General features: G+C 43.8%; 5 protein-coding genes across 5 annotated transcripts; 3 read left to right on the forward strand and 2 right to left on the reverse strand.

The window, feature by feature from the left end:
- The first annotated feature begins 159 nt into the window (after nucleotides 1-159).
- Nucleotides 160-1063, forward strand: LOC117643669 (CXXC motif containing zinc binding protein). Its single transcript, XM_034382680.1, has 2 exons — nucleotides 160-339; nucleotides 416-1063. Exon 2 carries the CDS (start codon nucleotides 436-438, stop codon nucleotides 919-921), a length of 486 nt encoding a protein of 161 aa, XP_034238571.1. The 5' UTR covers nucleotides 160-339; nucleotides 416-435; the 3' UTR covers nucleotides 922-1063.
- Nucleotides 947-3477, reverse strand: LOC117643668 (CAAX prenyl protease 2). The gene is made up of 6 exons (XM_034382679.1): nucleotides 3241-3477; nucleotides 2966-3071; nucleotides 2736-2874; nucleotides 2448-2615; nucleotides 2300-2371; nucleotides 947-2206 (listed from the first exon to the last, which is right to left on the reverse strand). Exons 1-6 carry the CDS (start codon nucleotides 3351-3353, stop codon nucleotides 1941-1943), a joined length of 864 nt encoding a protein of 287 aa, XP_034238570.1. The 5' UTR covers nucleotides 3354-3477; the 3' UTR covers nucleotides 947-1940.
- Nucleotides 3387-11705, forward strand: LOC117643664 (F-box only protein 11). Its single transcript, XM_034382674.1, has 12 exons — nucleotides 3387-3602; nucleotides 4409-4819; nucleotides 4909-5062; nucleotides 5149-5492; nucleotides 5568-5792; nucleotides 5870-6114; nucleotides 6218-6521; nucleotides 6632-6935; nucleotides 7018-7238; nucleotides 7322-7540; nucleotides 7649-7856; nucleotides 7944-11705. Exons 1-12 carry the CDS (start codon nucleotides 3506-3508, stop codon nucleotides 8071-8073), a joined length of 2862 nt encoding a protein of 953 aa, XP_034238565.1. The 5' UTR covers nucleotides 3387-3505; the 3' UTR covers nucleotides 8074-11705.
- On the reverse strand, nucleotides 11693-16403 carry LOC117643665 (probable 2-oxoglutarate dehydrogenase E1 component DHKTD1, mitochondrial). Its single transcript, XM_034382675.1, has 18 exons — nucleotides 16186-16403; nucleotides 15772-15892; nucleotides 15526-15688; nucleotides 15236-15452; nucleotides 14992-15153; nucleotides 14847-14923; nucleotides 14582-14695; nucleotides 14221-14495; nucleotides 14038-14142; nucleotides 13826-13961; nucleotides 13614-13745; nucleotides 13407-13527; nucleotides 12934-13230; nucleotides 12660-12862; nucleotides 12463-12583; nucleotides 12144-12332; nucleotides 11972-12057; nucleotides 11693-11887 (listed from the first exon to the last, which is right to left on the reverse strand). Exons 1-18 carry the CDS (start codon nucleotides 16346-16348, stop codon nucleotides 11777-11779), a joined length of 2793 nt encoding a protein of 930 aa, XP_034238566.1. The 5' UTR covers nucleotides 16349-16403; the 3' UTR covers nucleotides 11693-11776.
- Nucleotides 16404-16558: 155 nt separating this feature from the next.
- On the forward strand, nucleotides 16559-22718 carry LOC117643663 (DNA mismatch repair protein Mlh3-like). Its single transcript, XM_034382673.1, has 12 exons — nucleotides 16559-16938; nucleotides 17020-17147; nucleotides 17234-17573; nucleotides 17655-20021; nucleotides 20099-20292; nucleotides 20364-20509; nucleotides 20603-20790; nucleotides 20872-20998; nucleotides 21077-21285; nucleotides 21558-21702; nucleotides 21786-21937; nucleotides 22009-22718. The coding sequence occupies exons 1-12, from the start codon at nucleotides 16849-16851 to the stop codon at nucleotides 22051-22053; spliced, it is 4131 nt and encodes a 1376-aa protein (XP_034238564.1). The 5' UTR covers nucleotides 16559-16848; the 3' UTR covers nucleotides 22054-22718.
- Nucleotides 22719-22767: the final 49 nt, after the last annotated feature.

The raw sequence follows: 22767 nt of genomic DNA on the forward strand, positions 1-22767 counted from the left end.
CCCGGTTTCTGACCACTCTGACCAGCTAATGCTTTTTCTTTTATTTTGTGGTTTAAATTCTAAGTTTCATTTTCAGATAATTTTAAAAAATAATTAAATGGTTAAAAATATTTTGCTAGCCCTTTTCGGTTCACAAAAAGCAGAAAAACGGAATTTTGTATTTTCTGCCGCTTTCACATTCATATTCACGTTGGTGTTGTTCTGTATCTTCCTTTCTGTTCCTTTCTATATAGTTTTGACGATTGGTTTTGACAACATTGTATGCACCCAAGGCTTCCTGTAAATTTATCTGTTTTACGGCTCAAGGAATCTAAGGAGCTCCGTAAGAATACTAACGCGGTAATGCCAGAGGAAATGATTGTGAGGTTATGTAGTGTTTATTTTGGTTTTGTAGCTTCTGCTTCCTCTCTTTCAGAACGGACAGCTGCGGCCAGCATGGGGAAAATTGCTCTACAAATGAAGGCTCAATTGGAGTTTATTAACACGATTCACGCTCCCCAACCTGAATTCCGGTATTTTGTCAAGATAAAGTGTACTGGCTGTAATGAAGAGTCGGAGAAGTGGCATGACATTTCTTTAGACGACTCTGTGGAACTCAAGACTGGTCGAGGTAGCTGCAACTTTGCCTTGAAGTGCAAATTTTGTGGAAAGGACAACCAATTGGACATACTTGACAAATCTATTCGCCCATATCTGAAAGAAAAGGAGGGACTATTTCAAACAATCGTGGAATTTGATTGTCGTGGAATGGAACCGGTTGCATTTTCACCCAGAGAGGGGTGGATTGCTCAGTCAGATGAAGGAGGACAAAAGTTTGAAGATGTTGACCTTACTGACGGAGAATGGATTGACTATGATGAGAAACTCAAGGAGTCTGTCAGAGTGTATGATCTGGAGTTCAAATTCATCAAAGTCAAGTAGAGGCAATACACACTTCCTTATACAATTCAGCTTTAAATTTCTATATTTTGTATTAGTTCCTTCTGATACAAATTAGATGTGAGTTATACTCTAAAAAAGTTAGAGTCAACAAATATAAATTAAATAAATGTTTATCTTACAATGAGGTGATTTCGATCAACCCTAACTACCAACATTTAGAAGACAATCTGCAGAGGTACCACTATCCTACATTAATTGGAAGATGTACATGCATAATTATAATTTTCATCTATTATAAAAGCTAGAATGCTAGAACCAACAGGTGCAAAACCTTATGATATGAGAAGAGGGAAGGGCAAGTACAAAGGATTTGTCCTCTTTCTTTTTCTTGTGCTTTTGAGAAGCTACAAGCGCACCAATTAGTGTTTGAAGAATATTATTGGTTTACTTTTTAGAGTCTAGGGCAGTACCCTTGAAAAGTATTTTCATCAAGTGCTGGAATGCCTTGTGCAGATTAACATCAACACCAGATTAATATCTTAAAATGTGGTCAGTTGTAGCACTAATTGTTCTTTTCTAATATCTGATGACACAAAATTTTGAACTTATCTGTCCTCTTCACAGCAATTAAAGTAATAAGAATGACTAGAAAACAGAGAGTTCAGTATATGCAATTATAAGTACAAGATTTGAAATGGTCCACAAAACCAAGAGAGTATAGAGTTTCATCTTTGATAACTTACATTTCAATTTATCACTTTTAAGTGCATTTGTCAATTATGATAGAGAACACAACAATTAAAAATAATATAGATGTTAATTAGCATCAACCACAATACTGGTAAAAAGAAAAAAGGTGGGGGAGTGACTCTCAGACACGTATGGCTAATCACAGCCTAGATTAATGGCACAGAAGTATCACTACATATAATTACCCACTTGAAGAAGAGAAGAAAAAATTAGAGAAGTGTTACTTCTATGCAAGTAACTGTTCAAAAATTATCTAAATAAATATGACTATAAATTAACAGCAATAAAACAATCAGTCATTACACCAGTTACTCTTTCCAAAATAAATTGTTGTAATACAAAGATGGCTTTGTTAATGGTGCTAGAAGGAAACACCAGGCAACAAGTCCCACCAAGAATAATGAGGCAACAATGAACTTGTGGGGATTCTTATAAGTAAAAACTTCTGAGAAATCAGGAAATCCCATATGGTTGCAGAATGCATGGACTACGCATGGGGCAGCCAAGTGGCCTGTCCGCACAAACAAAAATGCAGAATAGGCTCCAAAGATTGTTGTATAGGTCATTTGGAAACCTGATAGGCAAAGAAAGAACAAGTTATTCAAGTAATTCAAGAACTCTTCATGAATAATAAAGTGTGCTCTCTTCAAAAATTAAATACACTCACAGGAAATTGCTAATGCATGTTTAAAGGGCAGCTGGGCATGCATGACTCTGTCATACATATGATGGAGATGAGCTGAAAAATATGAAAAAATTGATGAAACTTTGTCTCCAAGAACTCAAACATGAAAAGCTCTCTGAGGAATACTGACCAACACCAAAAAACAGGGGTGCAATAAAAATTGCAGTTAGAGGTTGAAAACATTGAAGCAAGAGAGGTAGCATACATGCTCGAAATACAAATTCCTCAGCTATAGGAGCAACAACATGACTCCGTAAAAAGTGAATATCTTTCATATTCCAAACCCAGTACATAGGCTCTGTAAGAAAATTCAAATTGTTTAAGCGCACATCATCTTTGAAGGGGTGAAAATACAGATAACGTAGATATTTTCCAGTTCATCCCTTAAAAAAGGAATGGAAAGTCAATAACTGTATACCTGTATAAAGATGCCATAATCCTGTCAACCCTTGCATTGAAAGAGATCCAAGGAATAAAACCATGGTAAGCCCCAAAGGAATAGTAAGGGCTTGAACAAGGCCTTCCAGTTTAAATCCAAGAAGATGATATAATGAGGTCTAGAGAAAAAAACAAAGGAAATCCAAGCTGATACTGGTACATTGAAAGCATAGATAAATTTCTAAGAATCAAAATTAAATTTCTAGATACCTTGAGCAGGACTTCTCTATCCAAGCATATATAGACTAGCAGAGGCGACCAGAACATCATCACAAACACACTGTAAAATCTTTTCACTATCATAGCAGGGTCATCCCTGTCAAATGAAACAACATTAAAGGTAGTTCAAAATTTGTGTTGTGTAGAGTAAAGTAAATATTTTTGAGAGGTTGGTAGTAGCAGAAGTCCAAGGCACAGCTGACTGTTAAATTCGTCCGAATATTCTACTCTGGGGCGATAAGAAGAAGAATTTCGACTATAGTTACCTGCTTTCTCTTGTGCCCCATATATACAAGCTCGCAACGTAAGCGACTGATAGAAATAAGCAGGCGGCAATTGACGTACAACATGTTGGGAATATCGGCTCGCCAGCCTCCATGTTGACATGGCACAGTCACGTGACGCAATGAAAATTTCTGATTCGTGCTCTCATTGCTTCCGTCTTCAGTAGGAGAAAATGGCCGCCAGTATCCACGGACGTACCCTCTTTGTTTAAGTCTTACTTGTGTTGTCAATTTGTTCAGTTTCAAAATGCCCAGCGCGTCCTGCACACCTTCGCGCCCTTACGTTAGGCGTTCCCGACGGAAAGGAGTCAACAGAGTACCCGTCCCGCCCCGTGCAAACGCAGGTAAGGCCTTTTTCAATGGCTCGGCCCGACGGCCAGACCCCTTCCCCGATACGATTGTACACTACAAATTCCAGTCTTACGCTCCAGATTACTTTGTTTGGACTGCTGCGCAATTCTTGTTAAATCCCTGAGGAGACGTGCACGAATCGAAGCTCCTGTGCGGCCCTTTTGTGGCCGCCGCGAGTCGAATTTATTTTTACCCATAACAGTCAGGTTATATTGGGAAGCCTAATGGACGTCGGTCAAGGTTTCGCAGCGAAGCGTACATTGTTGGCAGCTGCCTTGATCGAACGCCTGGTGCGATTGTATTGAGCCGTTTTCCGACGCAACTCAATTTTGTGGCGCGCTGGTCCTTATCATAGCAACGCCTGGCCAGAGCCCCTTTACTGCCGAACCGGATAGAAGGTACCCTCTGTGGCAACTCCTGACATATAAACAAAGCCTACGGACGGGCTGCCTTCTGATTGATTCCAAACATATCACCCGTGGATGGGATTTCGCCACTTTTGTGGTGTTTGTAACTCTTTTCCCCTGTGCTCTTACAGTTTTTTCTTTATGGGAGGTGATCATTAAATCATATTCTTCTGTTTTTACTTGTTTCGTTAATAAGTGGGGGCGCTTCTGTTGAGGCCCACACAATACAACACTACCATTTTACTTACCATTGAAGTTACTTTCATGAAAGCATTCATAAGACGAATCAATGGGAAATATGTTTGATTTGCTGTATTTACTAATCCAATTTATTATGGGGAAGTGCTATCTGTTACATCCTTATTTTTAAACCTTCATTTTTATCTCTTTAGGCCCTGCGGGAAGCCCTGCAGGTGCAGCAGCAGCTGCAGCAACAACAGCCGCTGCTGCAGCTGGCTCTGGAGCTGTTGTCCTTGTGAGTGGCGGCAGCTCTTCTTCATCTGGGACGCCAGACCCCCCAGTCACCACATCAGGAGCAAGTATCCCAGGACCGGGACCCAACCTGATTCACCACCCGCCATATGACTTGCGCCGAAAGTCCCCTCCTCATAATGATGGTGGGCCCAGCACAAGCTCAAGCACCAGTACTGTCAGCTGCACTAGCCTCCATAACATGGCGTGCAGTACAAGCAGCAACAACTCTACCTCACCCACAGTGTTCTGTAGTTTTGATAATGCACCTTTGGTGTCAGCCCGGAAACGACCAAGACGAACCCAGTCAGTAAGCAGTGTTGAAAGAGAATGTAAGTTTGTCAGACTATTGTGCATTTTACTTATCTCTTTTTTTGTCTTTGATCTTTTCATTCATATTGATTGGTTTTCTTGTTTGCAGCTCAAACCAATACAGTGGCTGCTCAGTATCTTCTTCATGATCTACCTGATGAAGTGATTTTATTAGTATTTAGTTATTTGATGGAAAAAGACCTCTGTCGTGTGAGTCAAGTTTGTAGACGTTTCCGAAGCATTGCAAATGATGTGGAACTATGGTACGTCTTGCATGCAACCTATATTTTACATGTGGTGCTATTGTTGTTTCCCATAGCACTAATTGGTTTCTCTACTCGTTTTGCAGGAAGAAGTTGTACCAGTCATTGTATGAATATGATGTTCCACTTTTCAACACAGAAGTTTGTCGCTTTGAATTTGAAAATGTGTCTGACTGTGAACATGCTAACCCATGGAAAGTGAGCTTCCAGCAGTTGTACCGTGGTGTTCATGTACGCCAGGGCTATCAAGACCTTAAATTTGATGGTAGAAAAGTACCTTTCTTCAACACCATTCAAGCTGCACTCGATTATGCAGATGAGAAAAACTCACAACTTACAACAGAAAATGGAGATGGGCCTCTTGTCTTCATTCACTCTGGCACTTATACTGGTGAATTTCTTGTCATAGATTGTGATGTTTCACTCATTGGTAAGTTCAAAGTTATCCATTTATTTATCTCCTGTCAAATGCAGACCGGAACTTACTCATATTGGTTTTACGTAGGTGCTGCTCCAGGAAATGTTGCGGAGTCTGTGATATTGGACCGAGAATCAGAGTCGACTATCATGTTTGTTGAGGGTGCCAAACAAGCTTACCTCGGCCATGTTACGCTCAAGTTCTCTCCAGATGTGGGCTCAACAACACCCCATCATAAGCATTATGCGCTTGAGATTGGTGAAAACTGTAGCCCCACAGTTGATCATTGTATCATCAGAAGTAGTTCTGTTGGTGAGTGCCTTTCCCTTTCGTATGTTGTGCTGTTCTAAATTTTTGTTGTTTCTGACATTATCTTAATGCCTCTGCAGTTGGGTCCACTGTCTGTGTGAGTGGACTGGGTGCCAATCCAACAATCAGGCATTGTGACATTAGTGATTGTGAGAATGTGGGACTGTACGTCACAGACTACGCACAGGGTTTATATGAAGATAATGAGATCAGTCGGAATGCCCTGGCTGGTATCTGGGTAAAGAACTGTGCCAGTCCCATCATGAGAAGAAACCATATCCATCATGGCCGAGATGTAGGAGTTTTCACTTTTGACAATGGCATGGTAAGTACTTCTTATTTAAAATTTCCAGATAAGCCTGTTCTTATGCTCCAAGGCTGTTTTAATAAGTAAATTCAAATTTTAATTCAATTTTTATCTGTTACAGGGTTATTTTGAATCTTGTGACATCCACAACAACCGTATTGCTGGCTTTGAAGTTAAGGCTGGTGCAAATCCAACAGTAGTAAATTGTGAAATTCATCACGGTCAAACTGGAGGAATTTATGTCCATGAAAATGGCCTGGGTCAGTTTTTGGATAATAAAATTCACTCTAATAACTTTGCGGGAGTATGGATCACGTCTAATAGTAATCCCACGATCCGGCGCAATGAAATTTATGATGGCCAGCAAGGTGGTGTTTATATCTTTGGTGAAGGAAGAGGCCTTATAGAACACAATGATATCCATGGTGAGCTTTTGAAATAATAATGAATTACTGGTAGAAAGTGAATGTGTGTGTGCTACCAACATTCTTTGCCTTATTAAATATTTTTTTTTAAATGATTGTTTATTTTTTAGGTAATGCCCTTGCTGGTATCCAGATTAGGACATCAAGTGACCCTATAGTTAGACACAATGTCATCCATGATGGTCAGCATGGTGGTATTTATGTGCATGAGAAGGGAAGAGGTTTGGTAGAAGAGAATGAAGTTCATTCAAACTCTTTGGCGGGTGTCTGGATTACAACTGGTAGCACTCCTATTCTGAGGCGCAATCGAATCCACTCTGGAAAACAAGTGGGTGTTTACTTCTATGATAATGGCCATGGCAGACTAGAGGACAATGAAATTTTTAACCATATGTACTCTGGGGTCCAAATCAGGTAAATAATTGCTTAAATTTGATATTAGTGTCCTTGCCTTTTTCTTTTTTATAAGTTACTAAACATCTTTATTGTATTTCAGAACCGGTAGCAACCCAATAATCAGGGGTAACAAAATTTGGGGTGGTCAGAATGGTGGAGTTCTTGTATATAATGGTGGTCTTGGCCTTTTGGAACAAAATGAGATTTTTGACAATGCGATGGCTGGAGTTTGGATCAAAACAGAATCAAACCCAACCTTAAAGCTGAACAAAATTTTTGATGGAAGAGACGGAGGCATTTGTGTGTTCAGTGGTGGGAAAGGTGAGTAATTTTTGTTGAGTCTTGCAGGGCTCTAATTGCTTCATTGCTTGCTTCATTTTGACATACTACTTTTTTTCCAACAGGAATTTTGGAGAGCAATGATATCTTCCGCAATGCTCAAGCGGGTGTTCTAATTTCCACTGGTTCTCATCCGATACTAAGGCGGAATAGGATCTTTGACGGGCAGGCAGCTGGTGTTGAAATCACAAACACTGCTACTGCTACTCTAGAGTATAATGAGATTTTCAACAATCGCTTTGGGGGCCTGTGTTTAGCTAGTGGGGTTCACCCTCTATTAAAAGGTTAGTGTTGCCTTTTCTGAAGTTTTCATGAATTTTGTATCCAGATGGTCAGCTTCAAAGTATTATTTTGTTAAACTTGAACCGATGATTTTTTTTTCTTTTGTACAGAAAACAGAATATTCAGTAATCAGGATGCCATTGAGAAAGCTGTGACTGATGGCCAGTGCCTCTACAAAATTTCCAGCTATACGTCATTTCCTATGCATGACTTCTATCGCTGTCAGACATGCAATACAACAGATAGAAATGCTATTTGTGTTAACTGCATTAAGGTGTGCCATGCAGGTCATACAGTTGAATTCATTCGTCATGACAGGTGACTATGAAACGCCTTGATTTGTAGTGAGATGTACCCTACTCACATCCTTCATTGGAAACTAATTCTTTGAATTTCTGTCCATAGATTTTTCTGTGACTGTGGTGCGGGCACATTAAACAATCAGTGTCAACTTCAAGGAGAGCCCACACAAGACACTGACACATTATATGACTCAGCTGCTCCTGTAGGATCTCACACACTCATGGTGAACTGAGAAGTGTTTTAAAGCCTCCACACTGAAGGGCATGAGCAGTTAACCTCATGCTGTGATGAGGAATTTGTATGCAGGTGATGGCTGTCATTTTGGGAATTGAATTGTGAACTATTTCTGAAAAAGATGTAGAGTGGCTCATCTGTCTTTCAGTTTGTTGCTTAGATAGTAGCTCCAATTTTGCAATCTTGGTTTTTTTCTGTTTTGTAAAGTTTTGTTTGGAGAGGGGGACACAAACTGACTAACTTGCCTGTAGCTCTCCTATGACGCAAGACGTCTGTTAAAATCTTACATCAGAGATTAAGCTACATTTATTTTTAATCCTCCATTCAGTGCTGTGATACCTTGTTTTTATAGTATGTCTTTTGTTTATATTGTTTTGTTAACTCTTGCATTCTCTCTGATGTTGCATATGAATTTTCTGCATTGAAGATTATCATGTTTTCACTTTAGTTTGTAATGTTTTATTTGTATATGTGTGAGTGACTGAGAAAATATTGATAAGTGAAGGTTATCTGTAAAGTGCATATTACATGATGTTATGATGTTGCCTCAAAATAAGGCTTCTTGCCCAGGCTCTTAATTATGTAATGTGACAGCCATCACCTGGGAGAGAAGAAAAGTTTCTTCCACTCCATGCTCCATTAAACTAATCCTTGTGGATCTGTAGTACTGATGTGTTATGTCTCAGTTTTATCCAGTGATTCAACATTCTTTTTTACTCTCAAATAAATTGAGGTATAAATGTGATAAGATACACACATCGTCATTTCTCATAACAGTAAACCACTTGCGATAAGAGTGAGGTACAAAGTCTGTGACTGAAACTATCAAGATAATTTTCAGCCTGTGTTATCAAGTTGACAAAGTGCCTTTGTGCCTACTGCCATGGATGAGTAGCATACATTCTTTACTATTTGGCATGGCAGGCTTTTCAGGTAGTTATGCCATGTAGACCAAGGGTTAATGGAGACATTTAATAGAGTGGTTTGTGGAGGCTTGATTTTTTTTTGGTTGAAATTACCCTACTTGTTGGTCTTGTGTGAAGAATCTGTGTTCAAAGAGTGAGTGTGTGTGTGCATGTGTTTGTGTACATAATTTCAACAGGCTTATACATACATGTGTGGATGGGTGGACTGAATAGATGTCTGGCCTATTTTGTGAAGTTTAAATGTATGACCCAGAGATGAACTTGACCTCTCAAGAATCTCTTTTGTATAAGTGTACATATATTAGTTAAGAGTGATCTTTAAAAAAAAAAAAAAAAATAGTTTTCTTAAAATACTTCTACTGTTTTTCTGTTTTGTCTTTTTCTTTCTTTTTCATTTCATTTGAATGAATTTTATTTTGGTTTGATTAAAAATGTTTATCTTCAGGTACAGAAACATTAATATGTTCTGTTTTGTACATATACATAATATAGATTTATATCATTTGTGTAAGTGTTAATAATTATTTAAAAGTTTCATTTAATTTGTACTGTGTAATGAATTATGAAATTGTCCATCCCAAGCATGAAGCATAATGGCGTACCCACCAATGACCTAGCAATGCTGCAAGTTTTGTTGCTACAACTGAAATGCATTTTGTAAATTTACCTTCATTTGTTTGGCACTCTAGAACTGCAGAAATGTTTTCCTGTGGAAGGTGAAATGAACTTAAACTAAATAGGTGGATGTTTCGGTTATCTCAAAAGGTCGTGATATTTGCATATCTTCATTCTTCAAGATAATGCATTTTTTTTTTGTTAATTAGAATGAAAGCAATAAATTTTTTTGGCTTTCTGGGGTTATACATATGTGATAAAGTTGTGTGTGGAACGAGCTTCTTCCCTTTCCTCTGTTATTTCCACTCTATTTTGCCCAGAGCTATGTTGGTCGGAAGTTTTCATGTTTGTATCTCTGAGGTCTTGCTGTTAAGCTTCAAGTCTTTTGAAACTATGTTACCAGTTCCAGTCTTGGAAACCATGTGTTAGGTGCATTGGAGGGTCGAGCTGAGCCAAGTAGCCCGTGGGCATGTGTTTCCGTGTCGTAGTATTTGCAATAACTTGCTGTTTTGTACATAAAACATTTTGTATTTTCAAAGTAATTATTGAGGGGTTGACAATGGATCTATTTTGCTTGCAGGCAAGCACTGCAGGATAAAGTTCCTCTATACTGTAATGCATGCCTGCAGGCATTGTTCAAGGGCATTTGGAAGAGAATTAAGACTCATACTCCAATGGATTTCATAAATATTGCTTTTAATTTGTAAATTGTGCACCCTCTTTTGTAAACAAAAGCACTTTGTCTCTGCTAAGTTTTACATAGGACAGAGATATTTTGCTTGTTTTGTCTGAAGGTTAAATTAACATGTGCTGTTTGTGCTCCATTAAACGTTTTTGACTTGCATGAAACGTTTATCAATTTTAATGACTGCAAAACTTATCATTAATCAAATTCTAGCAAATTTTATAATTTTTTAACTTTAAAGCCAAGAACACTGGTTTTGGTCCTCCATTGTCAAAATGTGTCAAAGCTGTCAAACTGGGTTATTAATTTGTTTTGGATCTATTTTAAAACAACTATAAGAAAATCAATTGTCCATCTTTCTCATTTGATGAGATTTCAGACATGGTTTTCTGTTAGAAAACTGCATTGCAAAGGCATTTTGTGTGCCAACTTTGTTCTGAGCAACTGTGAGAATAGTTACTGATGTAACTCCACTCTTTATTTGATAATGATTGTGATATTGGACAGGCCGGCAAGACCCAACTTTCCATTTTCTTTTCTGTTTGCTGTGTTAAGGTATGCTCCTGGGAGTTAGTCCTGAAGTTTTGCAACAGTTGACAGAGAGTATCATATTCCATGGGAAGAATTGATAATTATTTTATCGATGGTTTAAAATCAACTCATAAAGTATCCAGTGTTGTGTGCCATAGTGCTGTTGTAGAAAGCCAAGTCAAGTGGTATAGTACTTTAGTGCTCAGTGGTTGACCTCTGGAACGCTCAATATCACATGCTGTGGTGTTGACTTTCATGCTTTGTTTCCCTTTTTTTAATTTTTTTTTTTCTTTTTAAATCTTAAACTTTTCTTGCCAATATGTTGATAACTTTCATGTTTTATTTACTGTTTTGCTTCTGACCTGTAGATTAATCATTGAGAAAGATAATTTATTGGGGTGTGAATTTAAAGTTATGTTCGGGATTTTAAGTTTGACGTCATAAGTTCATATACATATGATTGTTATTGTGAATATAGCATCCTGATAGCTTCATCCCCACCATGTTAATGTGCAAGTATTGCGGATACCTTAATAGTTTTATTAATAAATCTACTGTTTAGTGGCAAGTATCAGTGTGACGTGTAGTAAATGTACAGTGATCAGTTATCTATGGAGTCTCGATTCTTCAAGCACATTGTACCAATTTCAGTTGGATTTATTTATGTTGGACTATCTTTTGGGTCAGTTCAGACTCCTTTCAAAAGAAGTATATCATGGTCCTTTTACAGTGGGAAACTGCCACATTTCAAGTTTTACATTATTGTTAGGTTTAGCAAGTAACATACTTCGAGACAAAATTGAACCTTCATGTTGTGTATGATAATGTGCTTGCATAAAAGTAAAAAAAATAAACTGATGTATCGTATGGAAATGCTCTGACTAAATAATGTATTCTTTTGAACTTTGTTGACCTAATTCAGCTTCACACATCATGCACATTTCTCACAGACTGATTGTGAATGGCTCTTCAATAACTGTTCTTGCCTCTTGTTGATGAACGAGACCAACTCCGACCGCAGGCGTCGCCATTGCCTTTCTTCCCGTGTAGAAAATCTAACCGGCAAAATGGAGAAAGATAGCAATGTGAGGCTCGAATGTGGCAATACGCATCATGCTTGGCATGGGAATGGCTCCTACCTTTCGTCCCAGCATGTTCTCCATTCGAGGCTTGACGAAGGTCCAAGCGCCCATATTACGCGGCTCTTCTTGGCTCCATATAAAGTCTTAAAACGAAAGAAATGGAAAATTGCCGACGTATTTGGAAATGGTGGCAATCGGGGGTATGAGAGGTAAGGGCAGTAGTACTCACGCTTTGCCTTCTTGTACCGGGCCAGCTCCTGCTGCAGGTGGTGCACGGGGAAGGGACAGAGCTCCTCGACGCGGACCAGGGCCACGTCCTTGCGGCCCAGCTCGAGCCGCTTGGCGGCCAGGGCGTGGTAGTGCTTGCCCGAAACCAGTACCACCCTCTCCACCGCCAGCGCGTCAACCTCGACATCACCTACACAACAACACCGAAATACCCGCTAAGGTCGCACTGGAAGAGACTTCCGAAAACGGAAAGTAACGACGGGATTCGAACCCAGATCCTCAGGACTGGGGTCGGTATCGCTGTGCTCTCGGCTACTCACCGATGACCTGCTTGAACGTTGTGGAAGGCCCCATGTCGACGAGGCTAGAGGCCGCTTCGGACATGCGGATCATTATTTTGGGGGCCACGACGACCAGCGGCTTCCTCCATCCCCTCAGCATCTGCCAGAGAAACGCGTCCACATTCAAGCACTCGAACAACAGGGCAAGCGACACCTTGCCTCGTCGCTATTCTCACCTGGCGCCGGAGCAAGTGGAAGTACTGCGCGCTCGTGGTGGGGTTGGCCACCTGGAAGTTGACGTCCTCGCCGTCCGGCTTGGTCTCGCTGGAGTCCGTCATCTGGAGGAAGCGCTCGAGGCGACATGAGCTGTGCTCCGGCCCCATGCCGTCGTAGCCGTGCGGCAGCAGCATCGTCAGGCCCGAGCACTGCATCCACTTGGCTGCGCAGCAAGACAGCTACTGACGCGCTGCACGGCAGGCGTTTGGACAAAGCAGACTCGGCGCTACTCACTCTCCCCGCTGGTGACGAAGGTGTCGATGATGATCTGTGCGCCGTTGAAGAAGTCCCCGAATTGCGCCTCCCAGATGACGAGCCGCTTGGGGCTCTCGATGCTGACGCCGTACTCGAAGCCCAGGACGGCCTCCTCGGACAGGGGGCTGTTGACCACCTCAAGGAAGGCCTTCTGGTCCTCCTGCAGCGCGTTCAGGGGGATGTAGATGTCGTTGGTGGCCTGGTCGACGAGCATGGCGTGCCTGTGCGAGAAGGTGGCGCGGCCAACGTCCTGCCCGCTGAGCCTCACGTCGAAGCCTGGCGACAGAAGGACTCGGTCACTGTGTCGTCGGTCTCCTGGCCTTCCTGGCCTTCCTGGCCGGCCGGGCGCCTGCCAAGTCTCGGGTAGGCAACACCGCAACGCCCGCGTGCGGCGGGTTGGCCGGGCTGGCCTGCCGCAAGGGGCCTTCCTCTTCCTCCCTTCCGCCATTTACCCTGAGCGAGGAGCGAGCCGAAGGCCATGGCCTCTGCGGTGGACCAGTCGATGGCGGTGCCGTCCTCCGCGCGCCGCAGCCTGGCGGCCACGTGGGTCTTCTGCAGGTGGGGGTGCACGTTCTGGAAGCAGATGTGCGTAAAGAGGAGAGAATCCTCGCTGGAGCTTACGACTCCCACACCCATGTGCGAGCCCATGTGGCACTCACGAAGCCCTCCGGGTAGGCGACGGACTTGTTGGCGATGTGGCGCAGCAGCTGCACGTCCACGCCCGTGTCCCACGCGGTGACGGCGGCCTCGGGCTGCCGCAGCGACGTCCACTGCCTCTGGAAGTAGGAGGGCTGCAACAGAGCAACGCGGCGACGCTCAGCGACGTGGACGCGGAGGACATGGCGGTGAAGGCCGCAAGGCTGGCTCTCACTTTGGGCACGAAGTCCTCGACGCCGCGCAGCTGGTCGTTGAGCCACGCCGTGTGCGCCGAGACGGTCTTCTCCGCCTCCTCGCGCTGCAGCACGCCTCTCTGCTCGAGCTCCGCGGCGTACGTGTCCGGGACGCTCCTGCAATGGGGAGACACTGACACACCGCCGCAGCCGGACCAGTAGCGGGGTCCCGGCGCAGCAGCCACTCACCTACCTGCCGGCGTGGATCTTCTGGTACAGCATGGGGTTCGTGAACGTGGGGTCGTCCACCTCGTTGTGGCCCCAGCGACGGAAGCAGTTCATGTTGACAAAAATGTCCCTGCGCCAAACAAAGGGAAATTACAGGTCCCCTGTAAAGGGCTACGGAGAAAGCTGGCTGGATGGCGAGTAGACTCACTTGCGGAAGTGGCGCTGGTACTCCACGGCGATGCGCGCGGCCTTGACGACCATCTCGGGGTGCAGCCCGCTGACGTGAAGCACCGGGGCGCCGACCGCCTTGGCCAGGTCCGTGCCGTAGCGGGAGGAACTGCCGCGCTCGCTGGGCGTGGTGAAGCCGACCTGGTTGTTGACCACCAGGTGCACCGAGCCGCCAACCTCGAAGTGCGGCAGGCGGCTCAGGGCCAGCGTCTCCTGGTTGATGCCCTGGCCGGGGAGCGCGGCGTCTCCGTGGATCTGGAAACGAGGAACAACCCGCGGCCGTCAGAGAAGCGCGAGCGGCCTGGGTATTCCAACCCGCGCCCGCGGCCCCGCGGACTCACCTGTAGATTGAGCACTTTGTCGCCCCAGCGCCGCACCTCCGCCAACGCGTAGTGTCCGTCGCCGAGGGACTGCTGCCGGGCGCGCGTCTTGCCCATGGAGACGGGGTTCACGGCCTGGACACGGACGCAAAGCGGCAAAGCACGACGGATGAGCTGGCCCTTAATGGTAATGGTAATGCGAGTAGGCCACGCGCGGGCGCTCCTGTCGGCCGGGTCTGCCTATCCTCGACTCCGCGGGCGCCCGACTGTCGTCCCACTCACTCACCTCGAGGTGCGAGGGGTTGTAGAGGACGGTGACGTGCATGGAGGCGCCGCCCTTCACCGGCAGGTCCACCGAGCTGACTGGGGGAGAGGCGTTAGTGGCAGTGAAAAGAGGGGGCGCTCGGTACCACGTTGATCAAGCAACCTACTGAGATGGCTAGTGACGTCCCCCGTGGCCTTGGCGGAGTCGGGGAACTCACTGAGTCCCTTGAGCTTCCGGAAGAGGATGCGGGGGTCCATGAGCAGCGGCCCCGTCAGCAGGTTAAGCCGGCCTCGGTGCGGCATGCCCACCACGAGCTGCTGCAGGCCACCTGGAGAAAGAGAGAGAGATGGAGTCGCCTGCTTTGCCTGCTTCGCCTGACACTCAAAACCTTGACGGACGTCGTTCTTTACCTTCGGCGGCCGAGTCGAGGAGCTGCAGGAAGAAGGCCATCATGGCCTCGGCACCCTCGCAGCCGTAGCGCTTGAAGGTGACGAACTTGGTGGCGAGGAAGTTGTCGAAGGCCTGCGAGCGCAGCATGGCCTCGGACACGGCGCGCGCCTGCTCGTCGGCCACCTTCTCCGAGATGAGGTGCTCCAGGCGCGACGCCAGCCACTCTCGCTCTTCGTCCTGAAAGAAGATCAGTCACTAAATAAACGAAAACTGGTAAAAATTGTGAAATGATTTGGCTGCAGTCACGCACCTCGAGGTATGAGGTGTCTGTGGATATGGCGCCGCAGTACGCCTCCTGCAGGAAGGCCACGGCCTGGCCCACGCTGGAGCACGGCGCGTCCAGGATGCCGTCAGCGAGGACGGCGTCATCGGGGCGGAGGCCATACCGAGCGGGCTCCAGTTCCGGGACAGCCCTGCGCGTCAACAAACTGGAGTTACTCCCAAGTCACTGGCACTCGTGGTCGAGCTCCTTGCAGTGTCGTAGTGCTGCACTCACGGAGGGGCGGCAAGGCGGTACGGGTTGGTGGCGGCGGCCTTGTGTCCGTGCGCGCGGAAGGCCTCCACCAGCCGGTAGAAGTTGCTCTGCTTGATGCGGGCCTCCACTTTCTTCCCGTCCACTGCAACACAAGTAAAGCGGTTGTCTCTCTCTCTTTCTCTCTCTCTCGTCTCTAGGCCAGAGTGTTGTGCTTCAATGGCCCGGCCGGGCTTGACCGCCGGCAATCAGATCAAGGCCCCCCTCCCCCTTTCATCTCGGGTCCCCCGACCGGCCAGACAGCCGAAACCACGACACCAGCTTCCAGACTACCACCACCGCACGACGGCATTCGACAGTCTGACCGGCCGTGGTACTTCCCCGGAGAATTTCCAGAGATCCACGGCGGGGTTACACGTTTGATTGCGGTCGACTTACGTTGAAACGGCTGGTGGGGTCGCGGCCTGTAGCCGTGCACTCCCGCCCGGCAGTGGTACAGTCTGCTGCAGGACGCCCAGGCGGGGCGGGGCGCGGTGGGCACGGCCGGCACGCAGCGGCACAGCGAGAGCACGCTCGAGGACATGACGGGCACGGGCACCATGGCGATGGCTGCGGAGGCTGCGAAGGCTGCGGGGGCCGGGACGCGCACAGACTCGAGCCAGCGCCAAGGCGTCGTGCCACGCCGCGCTGCTAGGCTGCCGTAGGCTGCCGTACAGCGACTGTGGGCTCGTCTTATCGTCACCACACAGACACAGAGTCGACCAATAAAACGGGGAGGGGGCTGCCGTGACGTCACGACCCGACGACGTCACGTCAGCTGTGTGTGTGTGTGTGGGTGAGGGGGGAAGGCGCTTTCGCTCGGTCAACCAAGCGATGTCAACACATCTCACGGCGCCTGCTTCTCATTTTGCGGAGACCGGAGTGGGCGCGGCGGAACCGGCGGAAGCCTGAAGGCGGAAGGCGGGCTTTTTTTCAAAGCGGCTCTCTATGAAAAATGTGACGTGCGTTGGAAACTGTTTGAAGTTGTCTGTAGTTGTCTGCAGCTTAACAACAACCGCTCTGATTTGGTTTATTTGACGGGAGATCATTGCTTGCAATGCCATGGGTATCAAAAGGCTGCCGTCCGCAGTAGTTTCCTCCCTCAGAACGGACGTGACAGTCACAACCACTGCTCAGTGCGTCACGGAATTGGTATGTGTTTGAGGTTGGATGTTGTTTGCTATCTTAAGATCAAGCCTTAAGAAAGCTTTTGAAATGCCGTTTTATTTCTAGGTCCTCAACTCCATTGATGCTCGTGCCTCCTCCATTGCTGTCAGAGTGGATCTCAAAAATTATAAAATACAAGTGGTTGACAATGGATGTGGACTATCATCAACTGATTTAAGTCTTGTTGGTTCCAGGTATGTTAGTCTTAAAGAAAAGTGGGAGTCCATAAGGTTTGATGAAAATAATGGAATCTCTAAGTTCTTCGTAATTTTCTCACCAGGTATATGACTAGTAAATGTCGTTCACTCCAAGACCTGCAAAGTAATCTTAGCCATTTTGGATTTCGTGGTGAAGCTTTGTCCAGTATATCAGAGGTGTGCGGTACAATGACCATTGCATCCCGTTATCAAGGCTCTGATGAAACTTTCTGCAAAGTGTTCACACGAGGAACAGCACTCAACGTTAGCAAATCACGACAGCCTAGAGCATCCTGTGGTACAACTATTACGGTTGCTGACTTCTTATTCAATAGACCTGTGCGAAGAGCTCGAATCAAGCCAGCTCTGGATTTGGAGGAAATAAAGTCCCACATTGAATCAATTGCTTTGATAAATCCTTCTGTGAGTTTCCTCTTATCTTTTGACATTCTGTTTTGCTCTGAGCTGTGCTTGATTGCTGATCATGTCCCTAAAACATTTCAGATTTCATTTTCTCTCAGAAATGATGAAAATGGAGAGGTAATGTTGCAGACGCAAAGAACTGAAGATACCCAATCGGCATTTGGAACTTTATTTGGTGACAGTATAGCTGGTAATCTTGTTGCTGTGAAAGAATCCATGGGGCCTTTCAAAGTGGAAGGGTATATATCAAATGAGGCCAACCCATTGAAAAATTTCCAGTTTATTTACATCAACAAGCGTCTTCTCCTAAAGACCAAAATACACAAGCTTGTCAACTCCCTCTTGTCCAGAAGTGCAATTCTAAAATCAAACAATGTTCCTTATGCTCCTATATCTAAGGAAATGAATCACAACGTGTTTCTAGCCTTTTCTCCTCCCAAAAGAGACAAACATGCAGTTTTTGTGCTTAATATAACATGTCCTTTGTCTGAATATGACATAACACTTGACCCCAAGAAGACTCTTGTTGAATTTTGTAACTGGGATTCTTTGCTCAGTTGTTTCGAGAACCTCCTGAGAAAGTTTATTGAAAGGGAAGCTAATCAGCCTTCTGCAAGTAATGGCTTGGATAGTGAGCCGCCTCGCAAAATAAAATCTGTGATTGATGAGATAAATCTTCTGGCAAGAGAAGTTGCCATTGGCGGTGACGTGTCTGAAACATCTGATGACTCCATTAGCACCAAAAATTTACCTAGAGCTATTCATAGCCTACCTGCCAATCGATGCCCAGTTAATTTATCACCTGTACCATCAACTGAATGTTTTCCTTCAACTTGTTCGTCTGAGACTTTCTCCCGTGCTACAGATGTAAAGCGCACCATTTTCTCTACATCAGATCCAGGCTCTGTTCTTACAGAGAAGCCCTATGTTCCTTTGGCACGTGGCCCAATTCTGAAAGAGAAACCAAAGCAGCCTTCAGGCTGGACGGAAACTGATTGCTCTGAGAGATCGCGCCACTCTGTAGAGTCACTGCATTTCTTATTCAAACGACCTGAAGCCCCAGTTGTAACTAAACCTACGAAAAGTTTCATACCAGAACCCATATACTTCCAAGAAAACTCTAGCACCATAGACAACCCTCTCAGACTACAAGAAAAGAACTCAAGAGATTTGGGGGAAGCTGCAGTTAGCCCTGTGAACGCTCTTGCAAATATCAAAGAAATCCGGAGAAAAAAGCTCCTAAGTAAGTTGAACAAGTTTTCTTTCAATGCTACCTGTGAAAAACCAATACTGCTGAAGACTAAATTGCCAACTCATCATGCAAGAGACACTACTCATCAACCTATGTTCACAACTGACAATAATCAAGGGAAGTTAAATAAGACACATCAAGTTGCTTTTGCAAAATCACCTGTGAATAACTTGAAAGAATCAAGAGATGTCCAAAATACCTTTACTCCAAGTAGTGTGGATTCTATACAAAATTCAGAGAAGGGCACTTCCCTTATTGCCAATGCAGCAAGTTCTGCTGCCGCATCAAGCTGTAGATCAGAAGACCGAAATACTCTAATTTCAACTAATTTCTGTGCTCCAGTTATAACTTCATGCAGTAAAAGGCGTGCTGATGATGTTATCAAAGGCAATAAAAATGTGCTTAAACCATCAGGAAGTGAAGAGAACAAGTATGAGACACTGCATAGCACTTGTGTCAAAGGTAACCAGGAACATGTGGATATTTTTACTGAGAGCAGTAATGAATCGTTTATGTCTCAAGTGGCTGAAGTATCCAAATTTAGATGTGGAGATATGTCTGTTGGTATTAGAGAGTCATCACTTGGAAAAAATTCAGTATACTCCGAAATGTCACTCCCTGATGATAGTATTGGACATTCTAGCACAAGACTCTGTGATGCTGTTCCATTTAGTTTAGATATATTCCAATCTACTGACGCAGACCGTGAGCAGCAAACACTGCCAAAAAAGATAGTGGATTATGATAGTTCTCCTTGTTCGTCACAGGAATCTTCGAGGAGTGTAGAGAATCTAGTTCAAAGTGACCCTATTAGTCCAAGCCTTTTGAAACGGAAACTTGCAAAGGAAGATGAGCTCCTAGTCAAGAAATTTTGTTCTTGTTCTGAAAGCCAGTTTACAGAAAAGTCTTCTGACTCCCAAGATATGAATCAAGATGAGGAGATGTTGAAACTTGTTGATAACAATTTTATTCACACAGACACAAGTAAGCAAGAAACTAGCAAGGTCACATCCTCTATTCCTGATATTTACAAAAAGAATTTTGAAGCAGCTGAGGGTTCAAAAGAAACAGTCTCAACAGAACACAACCACATTAATTTTCTTGATAAAGAAGTGGATGAAGTCTCAAAGTGTCTAGAACCAATACCAAGCCAACATCCCTCTCAGGATGACTGCACAGAAACCAAGAATTACCAGGTAGTTTATTCTAAAAATGTGTGCCATCCACATTCCATTTTTATCGCAAACTTACTGAACTATTTTATTTTTTATAGCCCAATATTATGGAGGTCCAACCCTCTGGTGTACCTCAAGACAGCCCATCCACAGCATCTTCAAATGACCAACAACAGTGGATTGAGCAGTTAGATCATAATGGAAAATCATTTTACTTACATCAAAAAAGTGGTTTAACCACCTACCAGAAGCCAGAAGAAGAGAGGCAGGGTGCTTTTAAAATTGGTGATAGGTAATATTTGGTTTACCACTTTTCCTGGTTATGCATTTAAAGTGAGACTGTAATTGTATCTTTTCTTGCAGGTATTCATTTCTTCCAAAAGGAATGTCTCCTATTTTGTATGACAAAGTTACCAATGAGCCAAGCAAAAGTCCCAGTATTACACCATTTAGAATGGAGGATGATCTTTCTGTTGTTAAATGGAGCAGTGATGATGGCAATAAAGGTGGTACGTAAATGGGAAATTTTTCGTGTGCATGGTGTCATTTTGAAAAAAGTTCAGTTAATCTTTTTGACTTATTTCACTTCTTCAACTTTCCAGGCAAAAAAACTGATTTCTGGCCCCTTGTAGATCAGTTACTCTCTGCAGCTGATACATTTTCTACAAAAATACAGGCTGAAAGCCAAGTCTCAAATGCTACAAACCAAGAGCTGTCTCAATCAGACATTAAAATTTACAATGTTATGTTTCCTTACAGTTTTTCTAAGGACTTATTCAATAATTTGAGAGTAAGAATTAGGGTTTGCACAACTAGGGTACTAGGGTGATCTTTAATTCCAATTATTCTTAAATATGTTCTGCTCTTGTAGGTTTTGGGACAACTCGACAATAAATTTATAGTTACAGTGGTGACTATAAATATTAACAAAGATGTCATTGTTCTATTTGATCAGCATGCAGTTCATGAACGCATTAGAGTTGAAAACTTAACTGAGGGTACAGTATGTTTGAAATTTAAATGTATGGAATTACATTTATAAATCATCTTTCCTTTCCATCATTCTGTTTTCATAGATTACAAACAACATGATGGAGAAGCCAAATGGAAATCAGCTCCTGTTGATCCAGCTTTACCTATGCAACTGAGTTCTATTGAAGTCCGTATTCTTGAAAGTTACCAAGGAAAAATGGAAAATCTTGGATTTCATTTCAGTGTCGTTGATTCCACCACAATCAGTGTTTTACGAGTGCCCACATGTCTTCTTCTGCGAGAAAACAGAGAGGTTTGTGTACTCTTTTGCACTAGGGGAAATAAATTTGTAGTAAAATTTGTACCTCAAAATTCATCATAAACATGAAAAATTCACTAAAATTTATTAAAATTTATCGAAATTTGACCGAAATTAATCGAATTACAACTGAAATTCTTCAAAATTCGACTGAAATTCATTGGATTTGTACACTGAAATTCATAGTGATATCTTGCTTTTGCACAACTGTAGATGTCGGAATCCTGGTTTTGAGTGCCTCTACATAAGTAAAATGTTTATACTAGGTTCACGGAAGAGGAGTGTCAGTACTACGACAGCACTTGGAAAGTCTTATCAGGGAACAGGTGGATTCGCTTCTCAACACAAGAGGCGTTGGAACAGATCATCCAACCATAATTCAGAACGTCATCAGTTCGGAAGCTTGTCGAGGTAACTGCTCCTTTTCTTTGGTAGACAAGTAGTTGGTGCGAAATAAATAGTCTGACGGGTTCTCCTATGTGTTCCTGTTTAAGGTGCTGTCAAATTTGGTCATCCACTCACTGTTGCGGACTGCCAAGCATTCCTACACAACCTTTCCCTTTGTAACCTTCCATTTCAATGTGCCCATGGTCGCCCTGCTTTAATGCCTGTTGTAGATCTTTCCATGCTCAAGCCAAAACCTCAGGTGAGAATTTGGTATGTAAAGTCAAAATGATTCTTTGGTCAACATTTTTCATTGTTGTTTTCTCTTTACAGAATCAAAAGCCAAACTTGAAAAAGCTCCAGAGGCGCCTCTTGTGATTCAGTTCTTTCCAGCCAAGAAAATTCCATGACAAACCTGTGTCTTTCATTTTTGTCATTTCTTTGCTGTCCCCTCCCCATATGTGCTGTGTTATTATCTCAAAATAGTTTCTTATCATATCAAGTGTACTGGGACTGCTTTTATTTTTGACTTCATTTATCTGTGATTTTTTGTGATGTAAACTATCATAAGTTTTTTGGTGATTTGTATTGTGTACACATACGTTTTATGTTAGATGAAGTAAAAAATGTATTAAACAAGCTGCAGATTTCTCTCTCATTCTTTTTAATTTCAAGATAGTAAAAATTAAAATAAGGTAGCGTCTTAAAATTTAAAAATCCTGTAAAATGCCTGTTATTTTAAAAATGGCATGGAAATAGGGAAGGCGACAGGGGCAAGGTAGGCCACCGTCCGCATGTGGCACCTGGGTGGCGCCCTTCTAAAACAAATTACGGGTTCTGCTGTAAGTCGAAAATTTACATGCTGGTCTCCAAGTAACAATGATAAAATAAGGACGATATACAAACGTAGCTCCATGGTGTACACCACCAACTTCACCTACTTCACCAACCGTTTGTAACTGGAGTAGTAACTGGGATCGTGGATGGAATTTCCCATACATTTGCGGCTTAGCCTCGCAACAAGGTCCGCTACGGGACGGGAGGGTCTCTAGGGATAGCAATGGCAATAGCAATAGGATTGGCTAGAGCACT

This window comes from Thrips palmi, unplaced genomic scaffold, assembly GCF_012932325.1.
Source record: "Thrips palmi isolate BJ-2018 unplaced genomic scaffold, TpBJ-2018v1 HiC_scaffold_17, whole genome shotgun sequence".
NCBI lineage: Eukaryota > Metazoa > Arthropoda > Insecta > Thysanoptera > Thripidae > Thrips > Thrips palmi.